This window comes from Peromyscus maniculatus, chromosome 15, assembly GCF_049852395.1.
Source record: "Peromyscus maniculatus bairdii isolate BWxNUB_F1_BW_parent chromosome 15, HU_Pman_BW_mat_3.1, whole genome shotgun sequence".
Classification (NCBI taxonomy): domain Eukaryota; kingdom Metazoa; phylum Chordata; class Mammalia; order Rodentia; family Cricetidae; genus Peromyscus; species Peromyscus maniculatus.
Genome location: NC_134866.1, coordinates 41,336,983 through 41,359,217, shown reverse-complemented (window position 1 = coordinate 41,359,217; position 22,235 = coordinate 41,336,983). Strand labels below are relative to the sequence as shown.

Genomic DNA, 22,235 nt, shown 5'->3' with positions numbered 1-22,235 from the left:
TGGGGGCCTTGGCCATGGGAAAGCTAGGAGCTAAGCAGAGCCCTGAAGTAGCTCTCCTGCTCTTCAGTCCCACAGACTGCTGATGAAGGTCTGGCACACCAATCCTGGCTTTGCTGGGATTCCTTAGGATCCCTATAATCATGGACTCCTATAATAAATTCCCCTTGTAAGAAAAAAAGACCCTTCTACTGACCGTCTATATTCGTACCAAAAATTAATGATAATTTTGTATTGATGCTTCTTTTCAAGACACATATAGTTTCTCAGTTGATAGTTAAACTAGTTATACTCAGAAGTGCCAATATAAATATGGTTCAGTGATTTGAATAGTTTTGACAGGCACACTGGCTTAGCTCAGGAGAGAGGGAGAGAGGAAGAGGGCGAGAGGGAGGGAGAGAGAGAGAGAGAGAGAGAGAGAGAGAGAGAGAGAGAGAGAGAGAGAGAGAGAGACAGACAGTCAGTCAGTCAGTCGGTCCTTGGAAGTCAAGAGAACAGATCCATTTCCTGCAAAGGTGATAGAGCTTTTTAATTGTCTGTTTTATGAACATGTACATTCAATGGTATAAACCATGAATAAGCAATCATCTTCCAGTTGGTTTGTCCTTCTCCTTCATCTCTCACAGTTTAGAATTCTTTCTGGGTTATGTTGGTACCAAGATCTTACTCTTTCTGTCTCCTTTTGTTGATTCCACCCCACCATTTAAGGTTACCACATTTATCTTCCTATTATTTATTTCCCAAACCTAGTGCATGCCAAGTCAAAACTTCAAACAGTTCCTGCTGTCCGCTGTGGGAGTTTCTGCACTTGTCCAGGATGGTCAGAATGCTTTTCCGGACATTTCTAGTTATCCCCTGAGAAGTCACCAACTAGTCAAAGCACACTCATTTCTATAACTACACAGCCTGGACTTTCCTATCAGTTAAGTTGCTCCTTCCATTGAGGATGCTTGCCCACATCTTTACATATGGAGATCCACCCCAATCATCTCTCATGGCTCACTCTGAGTACCAATCTTGTCCATGAAATGTCTCATCTCCTATCCTCTCCAGCTGTACGTCTGTCAATCTTTATGAGTACATTTCTACTTTGACGTTTATACTCCATTGCTCAATTCTCAACTAGTGAGGTTCCAAATAAGTAATGATAAAGAAACTTGTATCTTAGAAGTGTACCTGACTAACAAATGCATTTATAGCAACTATAAACATTTAACAAAACAGGGGAAAATGGACGAGAGAGACCAAAAGCAGAAAAAACTGGAGAGAATTCTGCCCCCCTCTCAAAACAAACTTTATTGGAATACAGTTCTCAATTTTCTCCCTAAGTATTCTCTAGTTCAGACAGATAGGAACATGGAGAAGTCAAGCAAAAAGGCACAGCTTGTCAATACAAGAAATCAGAAGATAATGTGTAGGGCTGCTCTCGGAGCATCTGGACATGCAGGGTGAACTCTGTGAAGTGTGGAGTCCACGAGGCCGTGAACTTTTGCAGTGTATGTGAATGGGCAGAGCTGGCAAGCTGAATACTTGAGGCGAAAAGAAGCCACAACTTGCTACGTACCTTGTGCTCTCCATTGGAATGTCAGAAAGACTATGCCTTTAAACCCGAAACACTGAATTTCAGTACTCCTCATACCCCAACAAGGCAAGGAAAACAAAATAAAACAAAATTAATCCTTCACTTGCTCCAGGTGACCTACCAGTAATGACTATCTACCAGAACAAAACTCTACACAGCTGCTGTCACTAGTTCAAGATGAGTAAGGATCAGAATTAATATATTACCGATACTCCCCAATCTAAACTGATTCCATGATAAATCAATGACTAATGTCTTAAGGGTTAGGTAGAATATCAGGAAGTCATACATTCTTTCAAAGATCTACATGGGATTCTTCATTTCAGAATTACACGTAAAATCTCCAACTGAAAACCAAAGTGCTGCTTTGGCAGTAACATGGATGAATCTTGTAAATACAATGTTGTACAAGAACACCAGTCACAGAATACATATTGGATTCCCTTTAATAAAATACAAAAATAGGCAAAACACTTCAAGGATATTAGACATGCTGTTTCTCATTGTGGGTATATAATACATTTCATTGTTCTCTATGTTTTTTTTTATTTTAAAGAGCCATTGTTCACATTTAGAATTTTAACATAAATGTATAAAAATTATAAACATCTAACAAGTCTTGACTTAATGGAGTTTTTTAAAAATGACCTCTGACAAGCAAAGAACACTAAGAGTCATGGTTTGAATGAGAGATATCCCCCATAGACTCATGTATTTGCATCTGTGGTCACCAGCTGGGGGCTTGTGTGCAGAGATTAGGGAACCTTTAGGAGGTAGAGCCTTGCTGGAGGAAGTGGGACACTGGGGGCAGGCTTTGGGGGTTTATGACCTCACTCTACCTCATATTATCCCTATCACCTTCCTCGGTGGATGAACATGTGATCAGCCAGCTTACTGATCTTGCAACTTGAGCCATCAAATTTGACCAAAAGATAAGTAAAAACCCACAAAGATATATTCTACATTGACTGAGTTCTCTTCTGTGGAGATAGAGAGTATGTGCACAATAGTGGATAGAAGGCAGGAGGGGAATGGCTGATAATTCCATGTATCCAGATTACTCCCTTCTATAAATACAAACACTCATTTACTTGTTCATCAAATCAATAAAGAGAAGTACTTCCTGAAGGACTCACAAAACTGAGTCAAGTGATCAAACAGATTTTAAAAGTGACTTTGTAATGAAGTCGAAGAGCTAGGAGGGAAGGATGGCAGAGACAATACTATTCCTACCTGATAAACCAAAGGACTAACTACAAGCTTAAGAATCATGTCCACATTAATGTGTTATCATGGGTAAGGGTCAAGCATACTGTATGGCTAACTAGGCAATGAGAGAATTAGCAACATCAAAATTCACGAATACCTTTGCTTAAATTAAATGGCCTTCCCAGTCCCTGTGACAAGAAACAAAATACTTGTTTCTAGAACTAAATGATAGAGTGATACTTCTCTAATAAGATGGCTCAGTAGGTCGAGGGTGCTTGCTGTCAAACTTGAGCTCACATGCATATACATGCATGCACATGTATAATAATAAATATCAAAAAGAAAGAAGAAATCTATGAGTTTAATAACAAACTAGCTGGACTATTTAATGACAAGGAATGGTTTATTCTGGCCCCAGTGTGCTTACCCTATTAGATTAAGGAGATTTATATTGTAAAAAAACCTTGGGCCAAACTTGATGATTTTTGCATCTTATAATATTTTTCAGGTTTACATAAAGATAAACCTTTTACCTTTGAGTTCTAACATTTAAAAGACTCAGGTAATTAAAAGAACATAAGAAGCTTGCACTTCAGATACAAAATGTCAACACAGCATTTAAAAATGTGAATTTTAAAATCTTAAAAACAAAGATCAAGGCACACTTATCTTAGAAAGTGGCCTTTTAGAAAACTTTTTAAAATAGACCGAATAGGTACCAATGAAACTTATTCACTATATTTAAAACCAAAACTATGTTCATTAGTAATGAAGTGTACTTCCACAGCAACCTCCTTATCTGTCGCCACTGAAACATGAAAAAAAAAAAAAAGAAAGAAAGAAAGAAAGAAAGAAAGAAAGAAAGAAAGAAAGAAAGAAAGAAAGAAAGAAAGAAAGAAAGAAAGAAAAAGAAAGAAAACAACCCCCAAAACCCTCTCTGGGCTCAAGCTTCTGTCACACTAACTAACTGCAGAACTGCCTTCATTGCTAGCGCTGCTCTACTCTAGGAACCAGTGGCTTTTCTCCCTGTGCATCAACTACAAGTCAGGGAAAGAACCTCCAAACATACACAACCATTCTTTTTCCAGGCGCTATATGTCATGTTTCTTGTGCTTTTAACTGTAAAACTTCTTCATCATTGGGATTAGGTCTGTTAAATCTTCCACATTACTTCATCTATCTGGCAGACTCCGACCAGAGGTACTCTACTAGAGGAAAACTCATCAAGTCTAGATCACCTACAGTCCATGTTACTTCATCTGGCAGACTCAAACCAGAGAGAGGTATTCTACTAGGGAAAACTCATCAAGTCTAGATCACCTACAGGAGGAAATTTTGGGTCTTTAGAAAAAGATGTTTTAGATATAAGTTCTATAGTCATTTCTCTTTCAACATATTCAAGAATTGTTTGTCAGTACTAAAAACTAATTGAATAGATACATTCTTCTTCCTGTTAAAGTAGTTCTCTCATTACAAAGAAAATTATAAACTAAAGACATGGATCAGATGTAGAATATTTGCCTACCATTCATAAAGCTCTAGAATTGACCATAGTACCACATCCGCACACAACTATAAACCTACAACATATGTAACTAGTTTTTAAATATTTTTCTTTCACTCCACATACTAATATTACATATATAATGAGAAAATATAGGCAGACTGAAAACCCAAGTTATGGTGTAGCCATTCATTTATCTGAGATATAAAATTTTTTTGAGATATAAATGTTTAAGATTTAGTTTTATTATTGTAAATGTGTATGCATGTGTGTCCCTGTGGAGGTGTGTGCACATGAATGCAGGTGTCTGCAAAAGCCAGAGGTGTCAGGCTGCCCTGGAGCTGGAGTTACAGAGTGTGAGCCACCCAGTGTGGGTGCTGTTGCAAATCAACCCTGGGTCTTCTTGAAGAGGTCTTAATCACTGAGCCATCTCTCCAGCCCAAGATGTAAATTTTGTAAATGATAAAATTTTTAAGTAAATATAAAAAGTTCACCTTCCAACATTAACAATTTTATAAAAAGGTTTAAAATATGTCACAAGAGAAGCCAAAATTCAGTATGTTTAAGCAATAATTTTATGTACCATTCTTTCTGTTATTAAGAAGATAAACATTTGCCCAGCAATGATGGCACGTCCTTAATCCCAGCACTTGGGAGGCAGAGGCAAGCAGATCTCTGTGAGTTCGAGGCCACACTGGTCTACAGAGCACGTTCCAGGACTGCCAGGGCCTGTTACACAGAGAAACCCTGTTTTAAATCTCCCTCCCTCCCCCTGCAAAAGAAGCTAAATATTGAAAATGAAAAAATTCTGCTATCAGCAAATGTGACAATTCCTGCTTTAGTAAAACAAAGTTAGTCATGTTTTTTTCAGACTATATTTTTCAAGCTAATTAGTAGTTATTTCTTAATATGACAACAAAGAGAACTGATGTTTTTTAAAAAATATTTAGATAAAAAACAACACTTTAGATAAACCAACTGTAGAAAAGTTTTCTTGTTTTAAAAATACGTTTTACTTTGGAGAAACTGTATTCCGAAAAGAGCTTTACCTCCCATACATGGAGAGTATGTAATTTTCAACCCATATTATTAATTAAGTGATCAGTATTTCAGTATGCAAGTGTGATATTTCTAAAAAGCAATGCTATGATGATGACTGGGTAAATATTTGTATAAGCATAGCAAAGTGAAATTTACCCCCAAGACCAACTGATAAGGTTTTAAGACACACTACACAAAGCTTGGTATCTAGCATTTGAGAAAAAAAAGTAGTAGCAGTCAGGTCTCTCTGGCCCTTTCTTGCCCTTCTGCCCTGAAGCAGGCTATATTAGAAGTCTCTGACCTTCCTCTGACGTCATTACAAAATATTCGTTCTAGAGGTGACCATCATACCTAGAGAAAAGGAGTATGTCCCTGAAAACATAGGCTATAGGTGAGAATTTAAACAAAGAAGATGGCTAACACAGCCCAGCTTATTACCATTAGATCACAGCTCCTTCTAGGCATATCTTACACAACTGTCCACACATCATCAAATCTAAGCATAGAATGCACAAGAAGCTCTCTCTCTTTGGGTCTTTATTTGATGGCTGTTTCATACATAGTACATATACATTTGTATGTTTAGTCTATTATAATCTTGTTATTGATGCCTCAGCCATTAGTGTTGTGATTGTATAAATAGGTGTACGTGTGACTGTGTGTAAAGTTCACAAAATTTAACCCTTTCTTCTCTCTTTGCCTCCCTCACCCCAACTCCTTTTTTTCCTTTCTCATGGTGTCTCATTGTTTTAACCCGGGCTGGCCTCAAACTCATCTTCTTACCCAACCTTCAAAATGCAGGGACTATATGTATTGGCCACCATGTTGACTAACTTTATATTCTTATCTAAAGCGTATTCTCCAGAAACAAGCTGGAATATAAAAGGTACCAATACCGTAAAAAGGATCTGCAATTGCTGGAGATGCATTAGTATGTGAATCTAATAGGAATAGATGAGCATACTAAAATCTCATATAACTCAAAAGTATGGTCATAACATTCTAACCACCAGGTATGGACAAAGATTTTTCTTCTAAATTTCTTAAGGTCTCTGGAAACATATGATTTACAAAAGACTCCATATATTACATGAAACAAAATTTAAGACACTAAAACTTCTAGAAACTATGTTTTATATAATTTGCCCAATATAATTCTATTGAAATTTCAACATGGAAGAATATCTAACAAAAAGACTCCTGGAAACATCAACAAAAACAGATGTCTTCTAAAATTTATTCTAGTATGTTCTAAAAATTAATTTATAATTTATAATCTTAATTGTAAGATCTCAGAAAATTACAAGTGTCCCTCAAATTAGCGAATTTCTGTTCCCACACCTCTAACAAAAAACCAAATGTCATACAGGAGTATTATTTGAATTTAAAACTAAGGTGAAGCTGGGCATGCAGCACTGAGAAACAGACAGCAGGATGGCCACACCATTGAGGTCCCTATGCTCTGCATAGCAAGTTCTGGGAGGCCAGAGCTACACAGTGAGAGCGCGTCTCCACAAACTAAAAACCAACCTGAAACAAAAACTAGTGTCAGTAAATTACTGATATCACTCCCAGAGCATCTGCAACTAATATTCATGCCATTTATCAAGGTTATCTCATCAACAGTACCCAGAAATAGTACTTCTGCAGTTTACTATTATGAGCCAAACACACATGGACATGTCTATAAATATATAAAGGAATATATTTAATTCTATGTTCTCAGTTGTAGTGACCCTAACCGTACTAAAAGAGATTTTCACAAGCATATTAGCTCTAAGAAAAGTCAGTGTTTTCTTCAGAGAAAAAATAAATAAATTAGTATTTTCAACAGAAAATCTGAAAACAATATTCAAAGTACTCACGTTGATGCCCAACCCATCAAAGGATTTTCCCATCTCTCTCTGGTATCAAAGTCCATCTTCCATTTCTTTGTGTTGTTTACTCCAGATTGCATGTTGTTGCGAGCAGGAACAAAGATCCTGGCCTTTCTGGTTTTGATGTGCTCTTCTGGAACACCAGTTAAAGTAGTGATATCCTAAGGAAGAACAAGAAACACACATCTTTGAGTGTCTGCATACCAACTAATGCACCTTTCCCGTTTCCTACCTCCATGTGCTTGGTTTTTATTTGTTTATAAATTGGGATAATCTTTCCGGCTTACATCACTACTACCCTGATCGTTTTATTTTAGAAATCTCCACTGTGTTCAACTTGTGCTAAAGCTGAGAACTGGTGTTGGGGGGTACAGTGAAACAGGAGCTATCAGAATTTTTTCTCTCTTGTACAGATTGATCCCAAGGTCTTGTGCAGGCCAAGCAAGTGCCCAACCACTGAACTCTGACACTCCATCAGGCTATTCCTTTCCTGTCTTTCTTTTCTGGATAGACTCTCTTGTGTCCACTAGCTAAGAACAACCTTGAACTTACACTTCTAATGCTCTGGCTGCCATCTCTAGAGCCAGCATGGTCATTTCTGAGGAGTTTGTAGTCAATACGTCCTTACTTTGTGAGAGGGGATAACTGATGTTGGAGAAGCAAAAGAGGTCCATTAAGGGAAAGTTACCTGCTGCCAAGAGAATGGAATCTGCCTCTAGGTGGAGAGGTGGCATTGTCTCTTTCCCTAACAGTTAAATTCATGGTACTAGCCAATCACCTGGCCAAGGGTCCATCCCTTGGGTGTGGGTTCACCTTAAATCATGCAAAAGAGACAGGAAGAATAATGAGAGCTTATTAGGAATAACTTTTCTTTCCCAGAATTCCTACCTCTAGTGTAGTCCCTGTGAGGAGCCACCCGAGGCTCCAAGTGAGAACTCAGTGTGGTCTAACTTTTCCTTAGTCTCTTCTGTTTCTTTAAGGTTTGCCAGACAGGGTTTCTCTGTGGAGCTGACTGTCCTGGAACTTGCTTTGTAGCCCAGGCTGGCCAATGCCTCCCTGAGTGCTGTGATTAAAGGTGTGTGCTGCCATGCCCAGCGGTACTTGGGGATTTTGAAGTCTTCCTCTACAGTTCCTGTCACTGCCAAGCTGCTGACCCCCATGCTGCCTAACTCAAACGGCACGCCCTTTTCTCTTCTCTATCTCCCTCCTCCTGGCTGCTGCCCTGGGGTTTCCCTTTGAAAATCTGACTTCAGCTGTCCCTGAGATTCTTAAATTCTTTCATTAATGAGACTAATAAACCTAAGGGGGATTCTGACGTGTCTGATAACATTTGGTGACTCCATCAGAACTCCCCAAATATCTGATAACAATCAGACAAGAGAAATACACATAAGACATTTATATAAATACATATAATACATAAAAATATAAATGCATTTTTAATGAAGACACACAACCAGCAACTAAATTTTAAACAGAAAAACCCGTCAGTGGTTTCTATGTCAAACTGCTCAACACTGCACAAAGTCTGAAACTTTGTAAACAAAACAAAAAAAACTTTAGCGTTTTCTCTCCCTTTGGTGTTGATTAAAAGAATAACATAGAAATCCAACTTGTAAAGGTATGCCATAAGATGCCCAGCTTTGGAGAAAATAGAACTGTAAATACCTGTAATCTCTCTCACTTTTTATACATTTATCTAGTAACAAATGCTTCAGTGAGAGAATGCACAGAATTTTGATGTTCTGGATTAAACATGTTCACCAAACATAGCAGCAGTCAAGGCACAAGATAATGAAGTAATTTTGGGTTTTAAATCTACAGTTAGTAATAGTTTACCCTATCAAAGTAACCCATTAGAATCACATCAGGGTTAACCATATCACTCCTATTTGGTGTGGGTGGGGTATGTGGAAGACAGGGTTGATTTCACGTCTTTCTCAATTGTGCCTTTATCTTATTTTTGAGACAGGGTCTCTCACCAAACTGGAAGCTCACTTGTTGGCTAAACCGGCTGGCCAGCAAGGCCCAAGGATCCTTCTTCCTCTGCCTTCCCAGAGCTGGGATTACAGGTGTCTGCTGATGTGCCTGCTTTTCTATGGTTTTCTAAGGATCTGAGCTCAAGTCCACGTGCTTGCATGCCACAAACTTTGCCCACTTAGCATGCTAACCCTCAATCATCTATACCATTCTCTTAAATGAAACATTTAGAATCATTAGGGACGGGGTGGAATCCGTGCCTCCTATGTGTGCGGCCCTGAGTTCCATTCCCAGCACTGTCAAGGGAGGGGGAAGTGCACAGAGAAACTGTTGAATAACTGTTTAAACTAAGAAGGAGAATGAAATGGTTACATCAAACTTGTCAAACCGTCTTGTTAGTTTTGTTTCAGTGCCACATATCCTCTGATGAAGGCTGTTTTCTTGTAGTTTGTCAATGCTATGAACCACAGGGCCACAGCAGGTTCTAGAACACTGAGTCACCTCTGTGTTAAGATTAAAAAAACAACTCTTTGTTAATTCAGTGAGTACCCTGCTAAGCACTGCTTAGCACAGTCACTTTCTACCTGTACCATAGGTGTGGCTCTTTTGTTGCAGCTTATCCGTTCAGAGAACTACCAAAATGATGCAGTACATTGTGTGTACTGTGTGAAGTGCCTGTGTGCATGTCGGTAGCTTTCTCAGCTGCTCTCCACTTTATTTACTGAGATGGTCTCTCACTAAAACTGAAACTCACTGATTTGTCTACTTAGGCGAGCTCACTTGCTCTGGGGTCTTGTGTCCCCCCCTCTCACACCCTGGGAGCACACTCTGCTGAGCTTTTATGTGGGTGGTGGGATCTGAAGTCTGGTTCTCACAGTTGTGCCACAAGCACTTTATCCCTTAAGCCATCTCCTGAGCCAGACAGGAACATCTAATGTGCACTGACATCAGTTGTTTAGACTTTGCTTACATCTAGGATCAAAGGCAACCAACCAAATGCTTTATATGGAGGAGACAAGAAAATGATACAAGTACAACTAGTAGAGAAAACTTAAGTATTAATAATCTATGCTGCTTCAAAATAATTTGATTTAGTGTGTGTGCGTATGAGTGCAGGTGCAGTGTATTTCTGGAGGTCAGAGAACTACTCTCTGGGATTTGTTCTCTCCTTCCATTTTGTGGGATCTGGGACTTGAACTCAAGTCACTGGCCTGGGTGCAAGCACATCTATCCAACTGAGACACCTCACTTGCTCTAATTGATGATTTTAATTGCCAGGTTCAATTTAAATAAAACCGTAACTTTTATTTATTTTTTTGAGGCTGTGATTGTTTAGCATTTACAAGGCCTGGGTTAAATCCCTAGCACGGCACAAGAGCACAAGGCATACACATGCACACACATACACACACACTCTTTTTTTTGGAGGGGCTGGGAATTGAACTTAGGGCTTCACACATGGCTAGGCAAAAACTCTATTACTAAGTTATATTCCTAGCCCAAGTGTTACATTTTAAGAAGTGACTTTCTAAAGCACAGTCCTCTACTTAGAGCTTGAAGTGACATGGCTCTGTGGGAGGTCCTCAATGTTTTATTTCTTTCTTTGCAACTGCCACTTAGTTTATTATTTAATATTCTCTATTATTGGGCAAATATATTTTCTAAAAAGATTTACTTGTACTTGTGTGTGTGTGTGTGTGTGTGTGTGTGTGTGTGTGTGTGTGTGTGTGTGGTATGTCTGCAGATATGTACAGATATGAGTACAGGTGCCTGAAAGTCCAGAAGAGGATGTCAGATCTCTTGGAGATGGAATTCCAGAAAGTTATGAGCTACAGGTGATGCTGGGAAGTGAACTTGGGTCCTCTGGAAGAATAGTTCTCACTTTTAACTGCTGAGCCATCTTTCTAGCCACAGATTAAGATCATATTTCCTCGTCATAGTTGCATTAAAGTATGAGCACTCATTATAAGCATGCTATAAAATTAATGGGAAGGCATCTTCTCCAAATCCCACACCAACGCCTCTATTTTGTATTGTTTCTAATGAACGAAACTGCTACATGGCTTTTCTTCAACTGCATGAACGGAAACATTCAATTAATTTTTTACCTCCAGAAAATGAGATTAGAAGAAATATTTATTTTTCCATACTTCTATACTGTGATGCATGCATGACAAAAATAAACCAATAAAGCTTACACTTTATATCTGAATTCATAACTATTGATGTTTCATGTCTCCTCAAATTCTGGCACCTTCTCATTGGCACATGCTCCCAATTTTAAGCTGATAGTCAAGCAAGGAGTTTCTGAATTTTGAAGCCCTTGCAAGTTGTCCTGACAGACTCACTGTTTTTGCTGCAGATGTGAGCTCCTGCAGCCCAGCTGAGCTGCTGCAGGACAGAGGATCAAAGGCTTGGCAGCTCACATGTGAGACACCTGATGCTCACAGGACCGCTGTACTCCCTATTCCTAGTCCCTGCAGAAGCACTCTGGGCCTAGACAAACTTATTCCTCCCACTTGTAAAATGCACTGACACTGTTGTTATCATTTCATGCAATAGCGTCAGCTGCTGACAAGAACCTCTTCTCAAACACACACTGCAATGGCCTAAGGCTCCTCCCACTCCCAGATTCCACTGCAACCCTTGGAAAGATCTGTCTGTGAGCCCCATGTTGAATGTCTTCAATGATTTCCTTTTTCTCTCAATTCACGCTGAACTACCTGTGACTCAGATTTTGCAAACAAATAAAACTCCTGTACATTAAACTGCTGAATTAGTGGAATTCTCAATGGATTTCTACTTTTGTACTAAAATACTGATCACCTGTGACCTTTCTAAAACATTATTTTTCTATAAGAAATGACATAAAGATGTCAATATTGTCTTTTACTAGTTTCTTTTTTCAAATTTTCTAGAATCAGAAAAAAGTCAGGTCATATAAGATATAAGAAGCCATCAAGTTGGTCCCAAAGAATCTCAACTTACTAGTTAAGAATATCTGCAAATTCTAGTAAATCATATTACCACGCAGACACTATACAAATTTACTCAATTTTAAAGTTTCTTACTTTTAAACAGTTGGGTTAAAAATTAAATCTATTTCTATTATTAAAGAATATAATTATCCTAATAATGTTAAATGATACAATATTAGTTTTCCATATAAAAAACTGATTCGGTTATCATCTGTCCCCACTTATCTTGTGTGAATTCCACTTTTTTCTTTTTTAACAAAGGAAGTAAGAAACAAGCAATGGGAAGTTGGTGTCACAATGCAGAAAAACCTCCCAGCAAGCTTCCTGCAACCACCCAGCATTTAGAGTCTTGCTGGCCGCTCTCTTTTCAATACCAGAATTTCACACATTTCAATGACTATTATGACTTCAAAGAATCAAATTTTCATCATTGTCCGTCATCTGCCGGCTGATTTGTATAAAGGAGTTCTCCAGCATGCACTCCAAACAAAAGCCTCCTTACTTCTGTGGCTATATATCAAGTTTAAAAGTTCTGTTTGTGACAGTTGGGTCTTTGGTAAATTAGGGCGACACTGAAGAAGTGCAGCTGCTCTGCAGGAACCTCCTTTTTGGCATCATTTCACTTAAATAAAAACTGAATAATTAGCTTCTGCCTTTATTAAACCACAAAAATGCCACTAGCCTTAGTAATTACTTCCGGTTGCCCCACCCACTTACCCTTATCAGTTCGCACTTATTGTGAAAAGAAATAATTAAATACTTTTATATTTCTGGATGAAGCTTTACTAGAAATCTTGCTGCATCCAAAGAATGCACAATGTTTACCAGGCTCTTTGGTAATTAGTTCACTAACAGCATTAGCATAGGTTGAAGCTAGAAATTTAATAAGAATATCCATTAGAACATTAAGTGGCAATACTTCTAGAGACTTGTTCTATTGCAGGATATTAAAGGCCAATTACATTTAAATTGATAGTAGAGTTAAGACTGACCTAAATTTTGATGACTATTAATATTTTATGTCAATTATGAAATACTGAAGAATTTAGACTTGGAATACTGGCTTCCTTTTTCAGATGGGTGCATCTGCAATCTCAGTGCTAGGGAGGCAGAAGCAAGATGATTGTAAACTCTGGGCCAGACCGAGCCACAGAGCAAGGGAAGCGTCAAAAGACAGACACATAGACCAAAACCCTTCCTTTTAAGTAACCAACAGAGATATAGACCAAGAAAGTCACTACAGATTTAATCACCAATTGCAAAATAAAAATATGCAGAATACATAAATCCCACCTAGTTACTTACCATGGAAGAATTTTAAAAATCAGTCATCAAAGGAATTCAGATGTAATCACAAATGTTCAAATAAATCTGAATTGTGAAAGTCAATGCAACTCTTGTTTGCTTGCTCACCAACGAACTGGTGAAGACATTCGAGCAGGTCATTAAATACTGATGTGACACCCTTCTATTTCCCATGCTGGGCAAAGCTGCTATCCCAGTACTAAAGTTATAGCTGTCTGTCAAGTGCTGTGAGTACTACAGGAAGATAGCATGCAAACAATACCATAGATCACACAGAGAACAAAACAAGGACCAGAGAACCTTTTCAAATGGAAAAACACTTCTATTATTCTTAGATTCTTCTGAGGAGGCAAGAGCAATTGCTTTAGCCACAAGGTATGTCAAAATTGGTTTGAGTCCCAACTTCCAGCCAGGGGCAAATCTCTCTTGTTGCATATCCATAAATCAATTTAAGTGTAAGCTAAAGATTAGATAATGTACATACTGTGCTGGCCTTGAACAAGAGCAAAAGCTGCTCCTCAGCACCTATGTGGTACATATTGGACACAATGCTCCAAAGTAGACCTCAATTCTATTCTCAAGAAAACTGCTGGACCTTCTTGAGAAGAATGAACAAACAATGTGAAGCTGGCGTCAAGATACAGAAATTACGAATCTTCCTTGAAAATGGTGAGTTAGTAATTCTTTATCTAGTCAGTAGTTTACTTCAAGTCTGACAAGGAGAAATACCTAGCTCTTTGAAGAAATATCTTCTTTTTGCAAGGGTTGGATACTCTACACAACTGTTTTGGGCCAATCTAGTCTTTCTTCAAATTGACCCGCCCTAAAATAGGAATATATAATAATTCAAGGGAGTTTAGTTCCCAGCATATAAATAACAAGCAAGGCATTCTGTGCACAAAGAACCCCAGCTACAACACTGAGGCTTGTTGGCTGCCAGCCTTGAAACTCTGTCTCAAGGAATAGGTGGAAAATGATAAAAGAGGACATTAAATCCCTATCTCTCTCTCTCTCTCTCACACACACACACACACACACACACACATACAAAATTGAAAAAATACAGAATACAATGTATGTTAAGTAAACTTTAGTATGCAGTCACATGTGGAAAGGCCTATGACATCCATGAAAATGAAGGAATAATATATAATTCATCTATATTCCAGTTCAAAGATGCTTATATGCAAAGTTAACTATCTTAAGGGCTTCAAAGGATATAATGGTAAGACTTTATTCCTAAGAGTAAGAAATCTCTATGTCTATCTATATCTATATATCTATATATATATATGTCACATAAGATGACAAGGAGTGGGGACAACAAAATAAATATACTTCAGAATGCTGCTGCTTGAGATCGAGAACTGTAACTCTTGACAAATCTGGAGGAACCCAAATCATACCGTCTGTGGTCTGAAGGGCATTGACAAATTAGTCGCTTCAGCTCTGTGTTAGTTCCTTCCTTTAAGAAGTACAAAACAAAACTCATCTCCTCTCACTGGTTAGAAGGATTAAGTGAAACAAGCACAACATACCTGCCATAGTGGCCAAAGAAAACAGAGATCTTTAAGATCAAAATTTTGTTAGATTGATGTGTATGAATGTTTTGCCTGAACAGATGTATGTTCGTGTGTGTGTGTGTGTGTGTGTGTGTGTGTGTGTGTGTGTGTGTGTATGGTGCCTGTGGAGGCCAGAAGAGGGCATGAGATCCTTGAACCACCATGTAGGTGCTGGAGAACAAATCTATGTTCTCATAGAAGCAACAAGTGCTCTTAACTGCTGAGCGTCTCTCAAGCTACCTGAAAGGAAGATATTACTTGATTTTAAAGGCAGAAATGTGTCAGAAAAAGTCAGACAAGGAGGGAGACAGGAGATGATGTTTGTCAGGATACCCATTTTTAAAAGATACTACTAGCTGGGTATAATGGTGGACACCTTTAATCCCAGCACTCAAGAGGCACAGGCAGGTGGATTTCTGTGAGTTGGAGGCCAGCCTGGTTTATAGAACATGTTCTAGAACAGCAAGAGCTATTCAGTGAGACTGTCTATGGACAAACAAAACCAATAAATAAATAAAACTATAGTGAAAATCTCAGTTACAAAATTATTTTTCCCCAAGATTTATTTTTAATTAGCATTTCTGTGTGTGTCTGTGCAAATGAGTATGAGTGCCCTAAGAGGCCAGAAGAACCAAGAGTGATTCCTGAGAAACAGTCACAGGTAGTTGTGAGCCACCAACATGGATACTGGGATTTGAACTTGGGTCTTCTGTAAAAGCAGTAAGTGCTTTTCTTAACTGCTGAGCCATCTCTCCAGACCCATCAGTAACTTAATTTTGTTTGTTTGTTTTTGGCTTTTGAGACAGGGTTTTTCTGTGTAGCCCTGGCTGTCCTGGAACTTGCTCTGTAGATCAGGCTGGCCTGTTGCCTCCCAAGTGCTGGGATTAAAGGCATGTGCCACCACTGACCGGCAGTAACTAAGGTTAGCCAGGAAGAATACAATTAACTGTAACAAAAGTTATCAGAATTTCTATAGTCCGACATATTATCTAAAAAGTTTGTAAATAGGTAAAATCCTATACTGTTAATCACAGTGTAAAAAAGCAGATCAATTTCCATTTATACTTTTTGTTCCTAAGACAGGATCTCGCTATGGAGCCTGAAACTCACTTGTAGACAAGGCTGGCCTCAAAATCAGAGCTCTTCTGTAGTGCAGGGATTAAAGACATGCATTAGCCATGCCCAACGGTTCCTTATACTCTTAAGGTGGACACAGATACACATCAGTTAGCTTGAGTTAGTGCGTGTTCTTCACTTCCAACTATAAAGGAGAAAGGAGCTAGATTTTGTTTATTCGTTTAGAGTCTGTCTCTCTTTCTACAACCCAATCAATGGCAATCCTCTTGCTTCCTGAGTGCAGAGGTGACAAATGTGTCTCACATGACCAGCTATGAGTTTTAATTTTTGATGTATTTAAGAACAGAAAATTAACAAAAGACGCTGAGCTCTCTGAGTTCAAGGCCAGTCAGCCTGGTTTACTTAGTGAGTTCCAGGCCAGCCAGGGTCACATAGTGAGACCTTATCACAAACAAACCCCAACTGAAAGTTCTTTATAAGAGCCACTATTAGAAGAAACAAGAATGCTAAGAAAACACTCATTAAAAACTAAGTGGGCTGCTCAAAACTGTAACTCTGGAGCACCATACACATGTACAATGACTTCATTACTGTGTGGGAATCACAAACACTTTTAGATTTTACTTTGTGGAGTTACATATTATAAAGTCATAGTACCTGAAAATACCAGTACAGTTAGAAGTCACTTCCTTACCTCCTCCTGTCTCCTGGGCAAATTCCTGACCTAAGACCCAAGACTCTCATTGCAGATAACCTGCCCTAAATCAACCCAGAGACTGTGAAGAATCTGTACAAACAGATGCTGTTAGCTTCCAGCTTAAGAGCATTATTACAGGCTCACCTTTTTGCTCAATCACACATCTACACAACTGTCCATTTAGGAACCTAGGAAGAAACTTCTCAGCTTTCCCCAAGTCTTCGGTTATTTCTGAAGCCTCCTGTGTCACATAAAATTTTGGCTAAATAATTTGGTATGCTTTTCTCTTGTCCATCTATCTGTCTTGTTACTGGATTTAAGCCATGAACCCTTTGATGAATCAAGTTGTTGCTTTTCTCCTCTGTAGTAGTACATAATTAGACATGGACCCACAAATTAAGTCTACCAACAAGTTATTTTATAACAAAATGCTGCAATATCAACACAAGCTTTTCCCCTGGAAATCAGGAAAATCTACTAGTTTCTATTGATGTAGGGACAGCCAAAAGTTGTTAAAAATATCACACTTGCAGGGTATGGTGGTCCACTCACATGCCTTTAATCCCAGCACTCAGGAGGTAAGCAGATCTCCGAGTTTGAGGCCAGCCTGGTCTATATAGTGAGACACTGTCTCAAAACAAAACAAAACAAAAACCCCAAACCAACCAACCAGGCAACCAACCAAACAAACAAACAAAATCATGTTCAACAAATCACTGAAAATCAGTATGCTTAAGGAGGTACTTTAAAACTAATGAGTATGATTTTTTTCCTAAAAAAAAAAAAAGAACATTGCCGGGCGGTGGTGGGTCTCTGTGAGTTCGAGGCCAGCCTGGGCTACCAAGTGAGTTCCAGGAAAGGCACAAAGCTACACAGAGAAACCCTGTCTCGAAAAACCAAAAACACACATTTTTTTTGTTTTGTTTTGTGGGTTTTTTCTTTATTTTGGGGTGGGACAGTGGGAGTGGATCACAGCCAGCCTGGAAACTTGCTATGTAAACCAAACTGGCCTTAAACGCACAGAGATGGGCCTGCCTCTGCCTTCTGATGCTGGGATTAAAGATGTGTACCATCATGCTTAGCCTTCTTTTCCAAAAACACATTTTTATGCCTGTTTGCCTGCATGTGTGTATGTGCACTGTGTGCATGCCTGGAGCCAGTGGGGCCAGAACAGCTTGTCAGATCCTTCGGACTTACAGACACTTGGGAATGACATGCGGGTGCTGACAAGCAAATCTAGGTCCTTTACAAAAGCAACAAGGGATCCTAACTCTGAGTCAGATCCCTAGCCCCATAAATGTGATTTTAATACTTACAAAGATGGGACATTTAATAGTCATACTATTTTTAATAGCTAAAATTGTATATTTCTTTGCTTTTTTAATTTCAATGTTCCGGAAAGTCAATCAACTATCTTAAGGTACCTTGTAATATTTTCAGAACTGTAGTAGTAGTAGTAGTAGTAGTAGTAGTAGTAGTAATGATAATAATAATAATAATAATAACTGGCTACAAGAGCCTTAGAATTATATAATAACATCACAGTTTGAAAATAATCTGTTATTTCTTAATCTAATAGTACTTTTGTATTCTCTGGTAATAACAGGCAGGCATAGACACAATATATACCAAGAAGTATGAAAGCAGAAACAATGGCAGCAGAAAACTACATATGAAGTAAATACTGAGTAAATATCAGGTCAAAGGAGAGTGCATAAACTTTTCTAAAAAAGTCAAGTGATGGTTTGAGCAATAAATTAAACAAATTAAATCAGAAAAAAAAGCTAGAAATAAGAAAGAACTTAATTCATCAAAAACTGAATTTTTTATTTAATAAAAATATTTATTAGGTAAACTGGGTTGGGTGACATGTACCAGTAGTCCCAACTACTTGAGAGGCAGAGGCCGGAAGATCCCATAAGCCTGTAACTTCACAGGTTAGCCCAGGTAACTTAGTAATATCTCCTCCCCGCCCCCCCCCCCTAGAACTATGTATAAACAGGGTGTGATGGTACACACTTTAATTTAGAGTTGAGGAGGCAAAGACAGGTCGATTCCTGGGGTTCACTGGTGGGCCAGCTTAGCCAGCCAACAAGTAAAGGTCAGTGAGCAATAAAACAGTGAGGGTGGAGATAGGAGACGAAAGGAATGTTATCTGAGGTAGTTTTCTGGCTTCCACACACATATGAACATATATGCAATTGCAGTGTGTATACACTAGTACACACACAAACACATGAGACATGGTATATAAGTGAAAATATATATCAGGAAACTTTAAAAATCTAGGCTGTGTCTCTATTCTATGCAGAAGAATTACCCTCTCTGTTGTCAGAACTAGTATTTAGCTAGCTAACTGAACCAATTAGTGGAAATAGGGAATCATGAAGTATTGTGTAGCTGGTGTCCACACGCACATACACTCACACTTTAAATACTGTATTATGATACAGAAAGTATGCAGGCACATTCTTTTCATAACCTGATGATACAGGACAATACCTTATCTAAAGGATAGCAATTTGATTCCAAAGTGTTGTTTCTTCCATAAATTATCAATAAAATACATCCTCTGCCATTTAGGAGTTTTTTGGGTTTTTTTATTTTTTGTTTTTTAATGTGAAGTAAGAATAAAAAGATGTCTACAAAATAATCAATCTAAAAATCTGGCTACAATTTTACGATTTCCTTTTACATCTCAATCTTTTACAATTGTCTGGACCTTACCTACTTTTGGCAGAAAGTGTTATAAAGGAAGAAAAAAATCTTTTCCTCTACTAATAGCAGTGGCCTTTAGTAAGGAAAAAAAGGCAGTTTAGCAGTAGATAATAAAGCATGTAAAATTCCTTCATGTAAATTTGACTATCACAGAAACGGAGTGGGGAAATGAAGAGCCAACAACAGCAGGTTTGGAGACCAGGTGGCTGTGGAACAGAACACAAGGCATACAATCTGGTGATGAGCTGTTGGTCAGCTTCTTCTCCATGACCCTTCATCCTTGGAAATAAGGATGCCCTGCACTCTAAGCATATGGGAAGGCAGCTCTCACCTAAAAGGCCTAAGATCTGCATCAGGCGAAGATTAGAAAACCTTCTCTATGCTTTACAACCCTACTCCAAGAGTCACAAACAGGGAAGATGACCAGGGGACTTTCCTGTTTCTGCCATTTTTATAAAACCATCAATACACTTGTCACAAATCTGGAGGGTGAATGAATTGAACTCATCATTTTAAAATTACCTTTATTGTCTTTTCAAGGTACTCAATGGAAAAAAAACAAAGTATGCATGCACATTCTTTTAATAACCTGCTAATACAGAACAATGCCTTTTCTTTAAGGATAGTAATTTGATTCTTGTGCTGGCTAGTTTTATATTAACTTGACACAAGCTAGAGGCTTCCTAGGAGGAAGGCTCAATTGAGAAAATGCCTCCATAAGATGAGCTATAGGCAAGACTATAGGGCATTTTCTTTATTAGTGATTGATGGGGAGGGCCCAGCCTATTGTGAATGGTGTCATCCCTGGGCTAGTGGTCCTCGGCTCTACAAGAAAGCAGAGTGAACAAGCCATGATGAGCAAGCCATACAGCACCCCTCCATGGTGTCTGCATCAGCTCCGACCTCCAGGTTCCTGCCCTGCTTGAGTTCCTGTCCTCAACACTTTTGAAGATGACCTGCTCTATGGAACTGTGAGTGATATAAACGCTTTCCTCCCCACGCTGTTTTTGGTCATGGTGTTTCATCCTAATAATAGTAACCCTAACTAAGACAATTCCCAAGTGTTGTTTCTTCCATAAAGTACAAACAAAACCCTATTCTATGGAACTGTGCAATTACAGCATTAGGTGTAACTGGCAGAGAAAGGTAATGGACATAAGCACAACTGAATCTTGGCAAAGCATCTGACTCAATTACTGAGCTCTGAGTCTGGCAGTATACTAAAAGGAAGCATAAATAAATCTGTATATGTAATATGTCATATAGGCGGTTAACATCATCTGTCTCAGACAAACTGTTAAAAGTTTAAGAAGTAAAGGTTCATTAATGCAAAAGAGCGATCAGTGTGTAGTAATGGAATTCTACTGCAGCTGTATGGGACTAGAGGTACCTGAGTTCTGCTCCTGTCAGCCACAATGACTACTTTTCAATACTGGATGGTTTGTGATCTCTGAACAGAGAAAAACTCAAGACAAAGTCCTATAACTGTCTCAGCTTTCTGCTCAGAGGCACAATGACCGCAGGCCTGGGAGGTGATGGAGACCTAAGGCAGGATACAGTGGTCTCCCTGAGCAGAACGGGTAAGGAACTTGGGAGTTTTGAGCTGATGAGGCAACTGACAATCATGAGGTCAAGTTCTGAAGAGATAAAGAAGTGTGAAAACTGCAGTCTGAGTCAGAGCAGACCCCAAAACAGTAATGAGCAGTCCTAAAAGCCAAGATGCGGACATGCTGCTGGACTCTCAGCATTCAACTGGCAACATGAACAACTCAGAAGCAGGGCAACTCGAACCCACCTCTAACTCCTCAGGGTCAGTCAATCTGTTGCTTTAATGATGTAACAGATAGTTAAATGTTATTGAACTGATGGCAAGTGGATCAGCCAGTAACTGCCTGCTGAAATAAAACTATGTCCTTTCTACAAAGGAAGACAACAAGTTCTAGACTCTTCAAAACTGAACAATCAGAGTATCAATTACATACTCAAAAAAAAAAACAAAACAAAAAAACCTAAGCATGTGCATAAATAGAAAAATCTGGTCTATAAGCAGTTCCAAATAATCAAAAGAAATAGACTAAAAAATAGACAAACTGAAATTAACTGACAAAAAGTTGTATGTAGCTACTATAGTATGTCTAAAGATTTAAAGAACAATGAGCAAAATGATTGAACAGATGGGGAATTTCAGTCACGAACTTAAAACTACAGAAAACAACCAAAGAGAAATTGGACTGAAAAAATATTTAAAATTATACTATTCTAGATTATCAAAAATTGGTCCCTAGAGAAAGGTCATTAAAATCAAAGGCAAAACAACAGAAACTGAACACATTGATCCATCTGACCGAAAAATACTGAGAAAAAAAAATCAAGCAATATAATAAAAGTTTAAGAACTGTAAAAAGTTGGTTAAGAGCACTGGCTGTTCTTCCAGAGAGCCCGGGGTTCAATTCCCAGCACCCATATGGAGGCTCATGTATGTAATGCCAATTCCATGAAATCTGATATCCTCTTCTGGCTTCCACAAACACAATGCATAAAACACAATGCATGCATGTGGTACACTGAGACACACACGGACGGACACACACACACACACACACACACACACACACACACACACACACACACACACAAAACCCAAAACTAAAAAAAAACCACCCATACACAGAGGGAAGAAAAAATGAGGCAGAAATAAAAACCTAGAA

The 22,235-nt window shown here is 38.6% G+C and overlaps 1 protein-coding gene across 1 annotated transcript in view; it reads right to left on the bottom strand.

The window, feature by feature from the left end:
* Ndufs4 (NADH:ubiquinone oxidoreductase subunit S4) overlaps positions 1–22,235 on the bottom strand; it is a 103,004-nt gene that overhangs the window by 24,028 nt on the left and 56,741 nt on the right. The window contains exon 3 of the mRNA XM_006979437.4: positions 7,199–7,371. Coding sequence (XP_006979499.1) covers positions 7,199–7,371 — 173 coding nt within the window. The remainder of the gene's footprint in view (positions 1–7,198; positions 7,372–22,235) is intronic.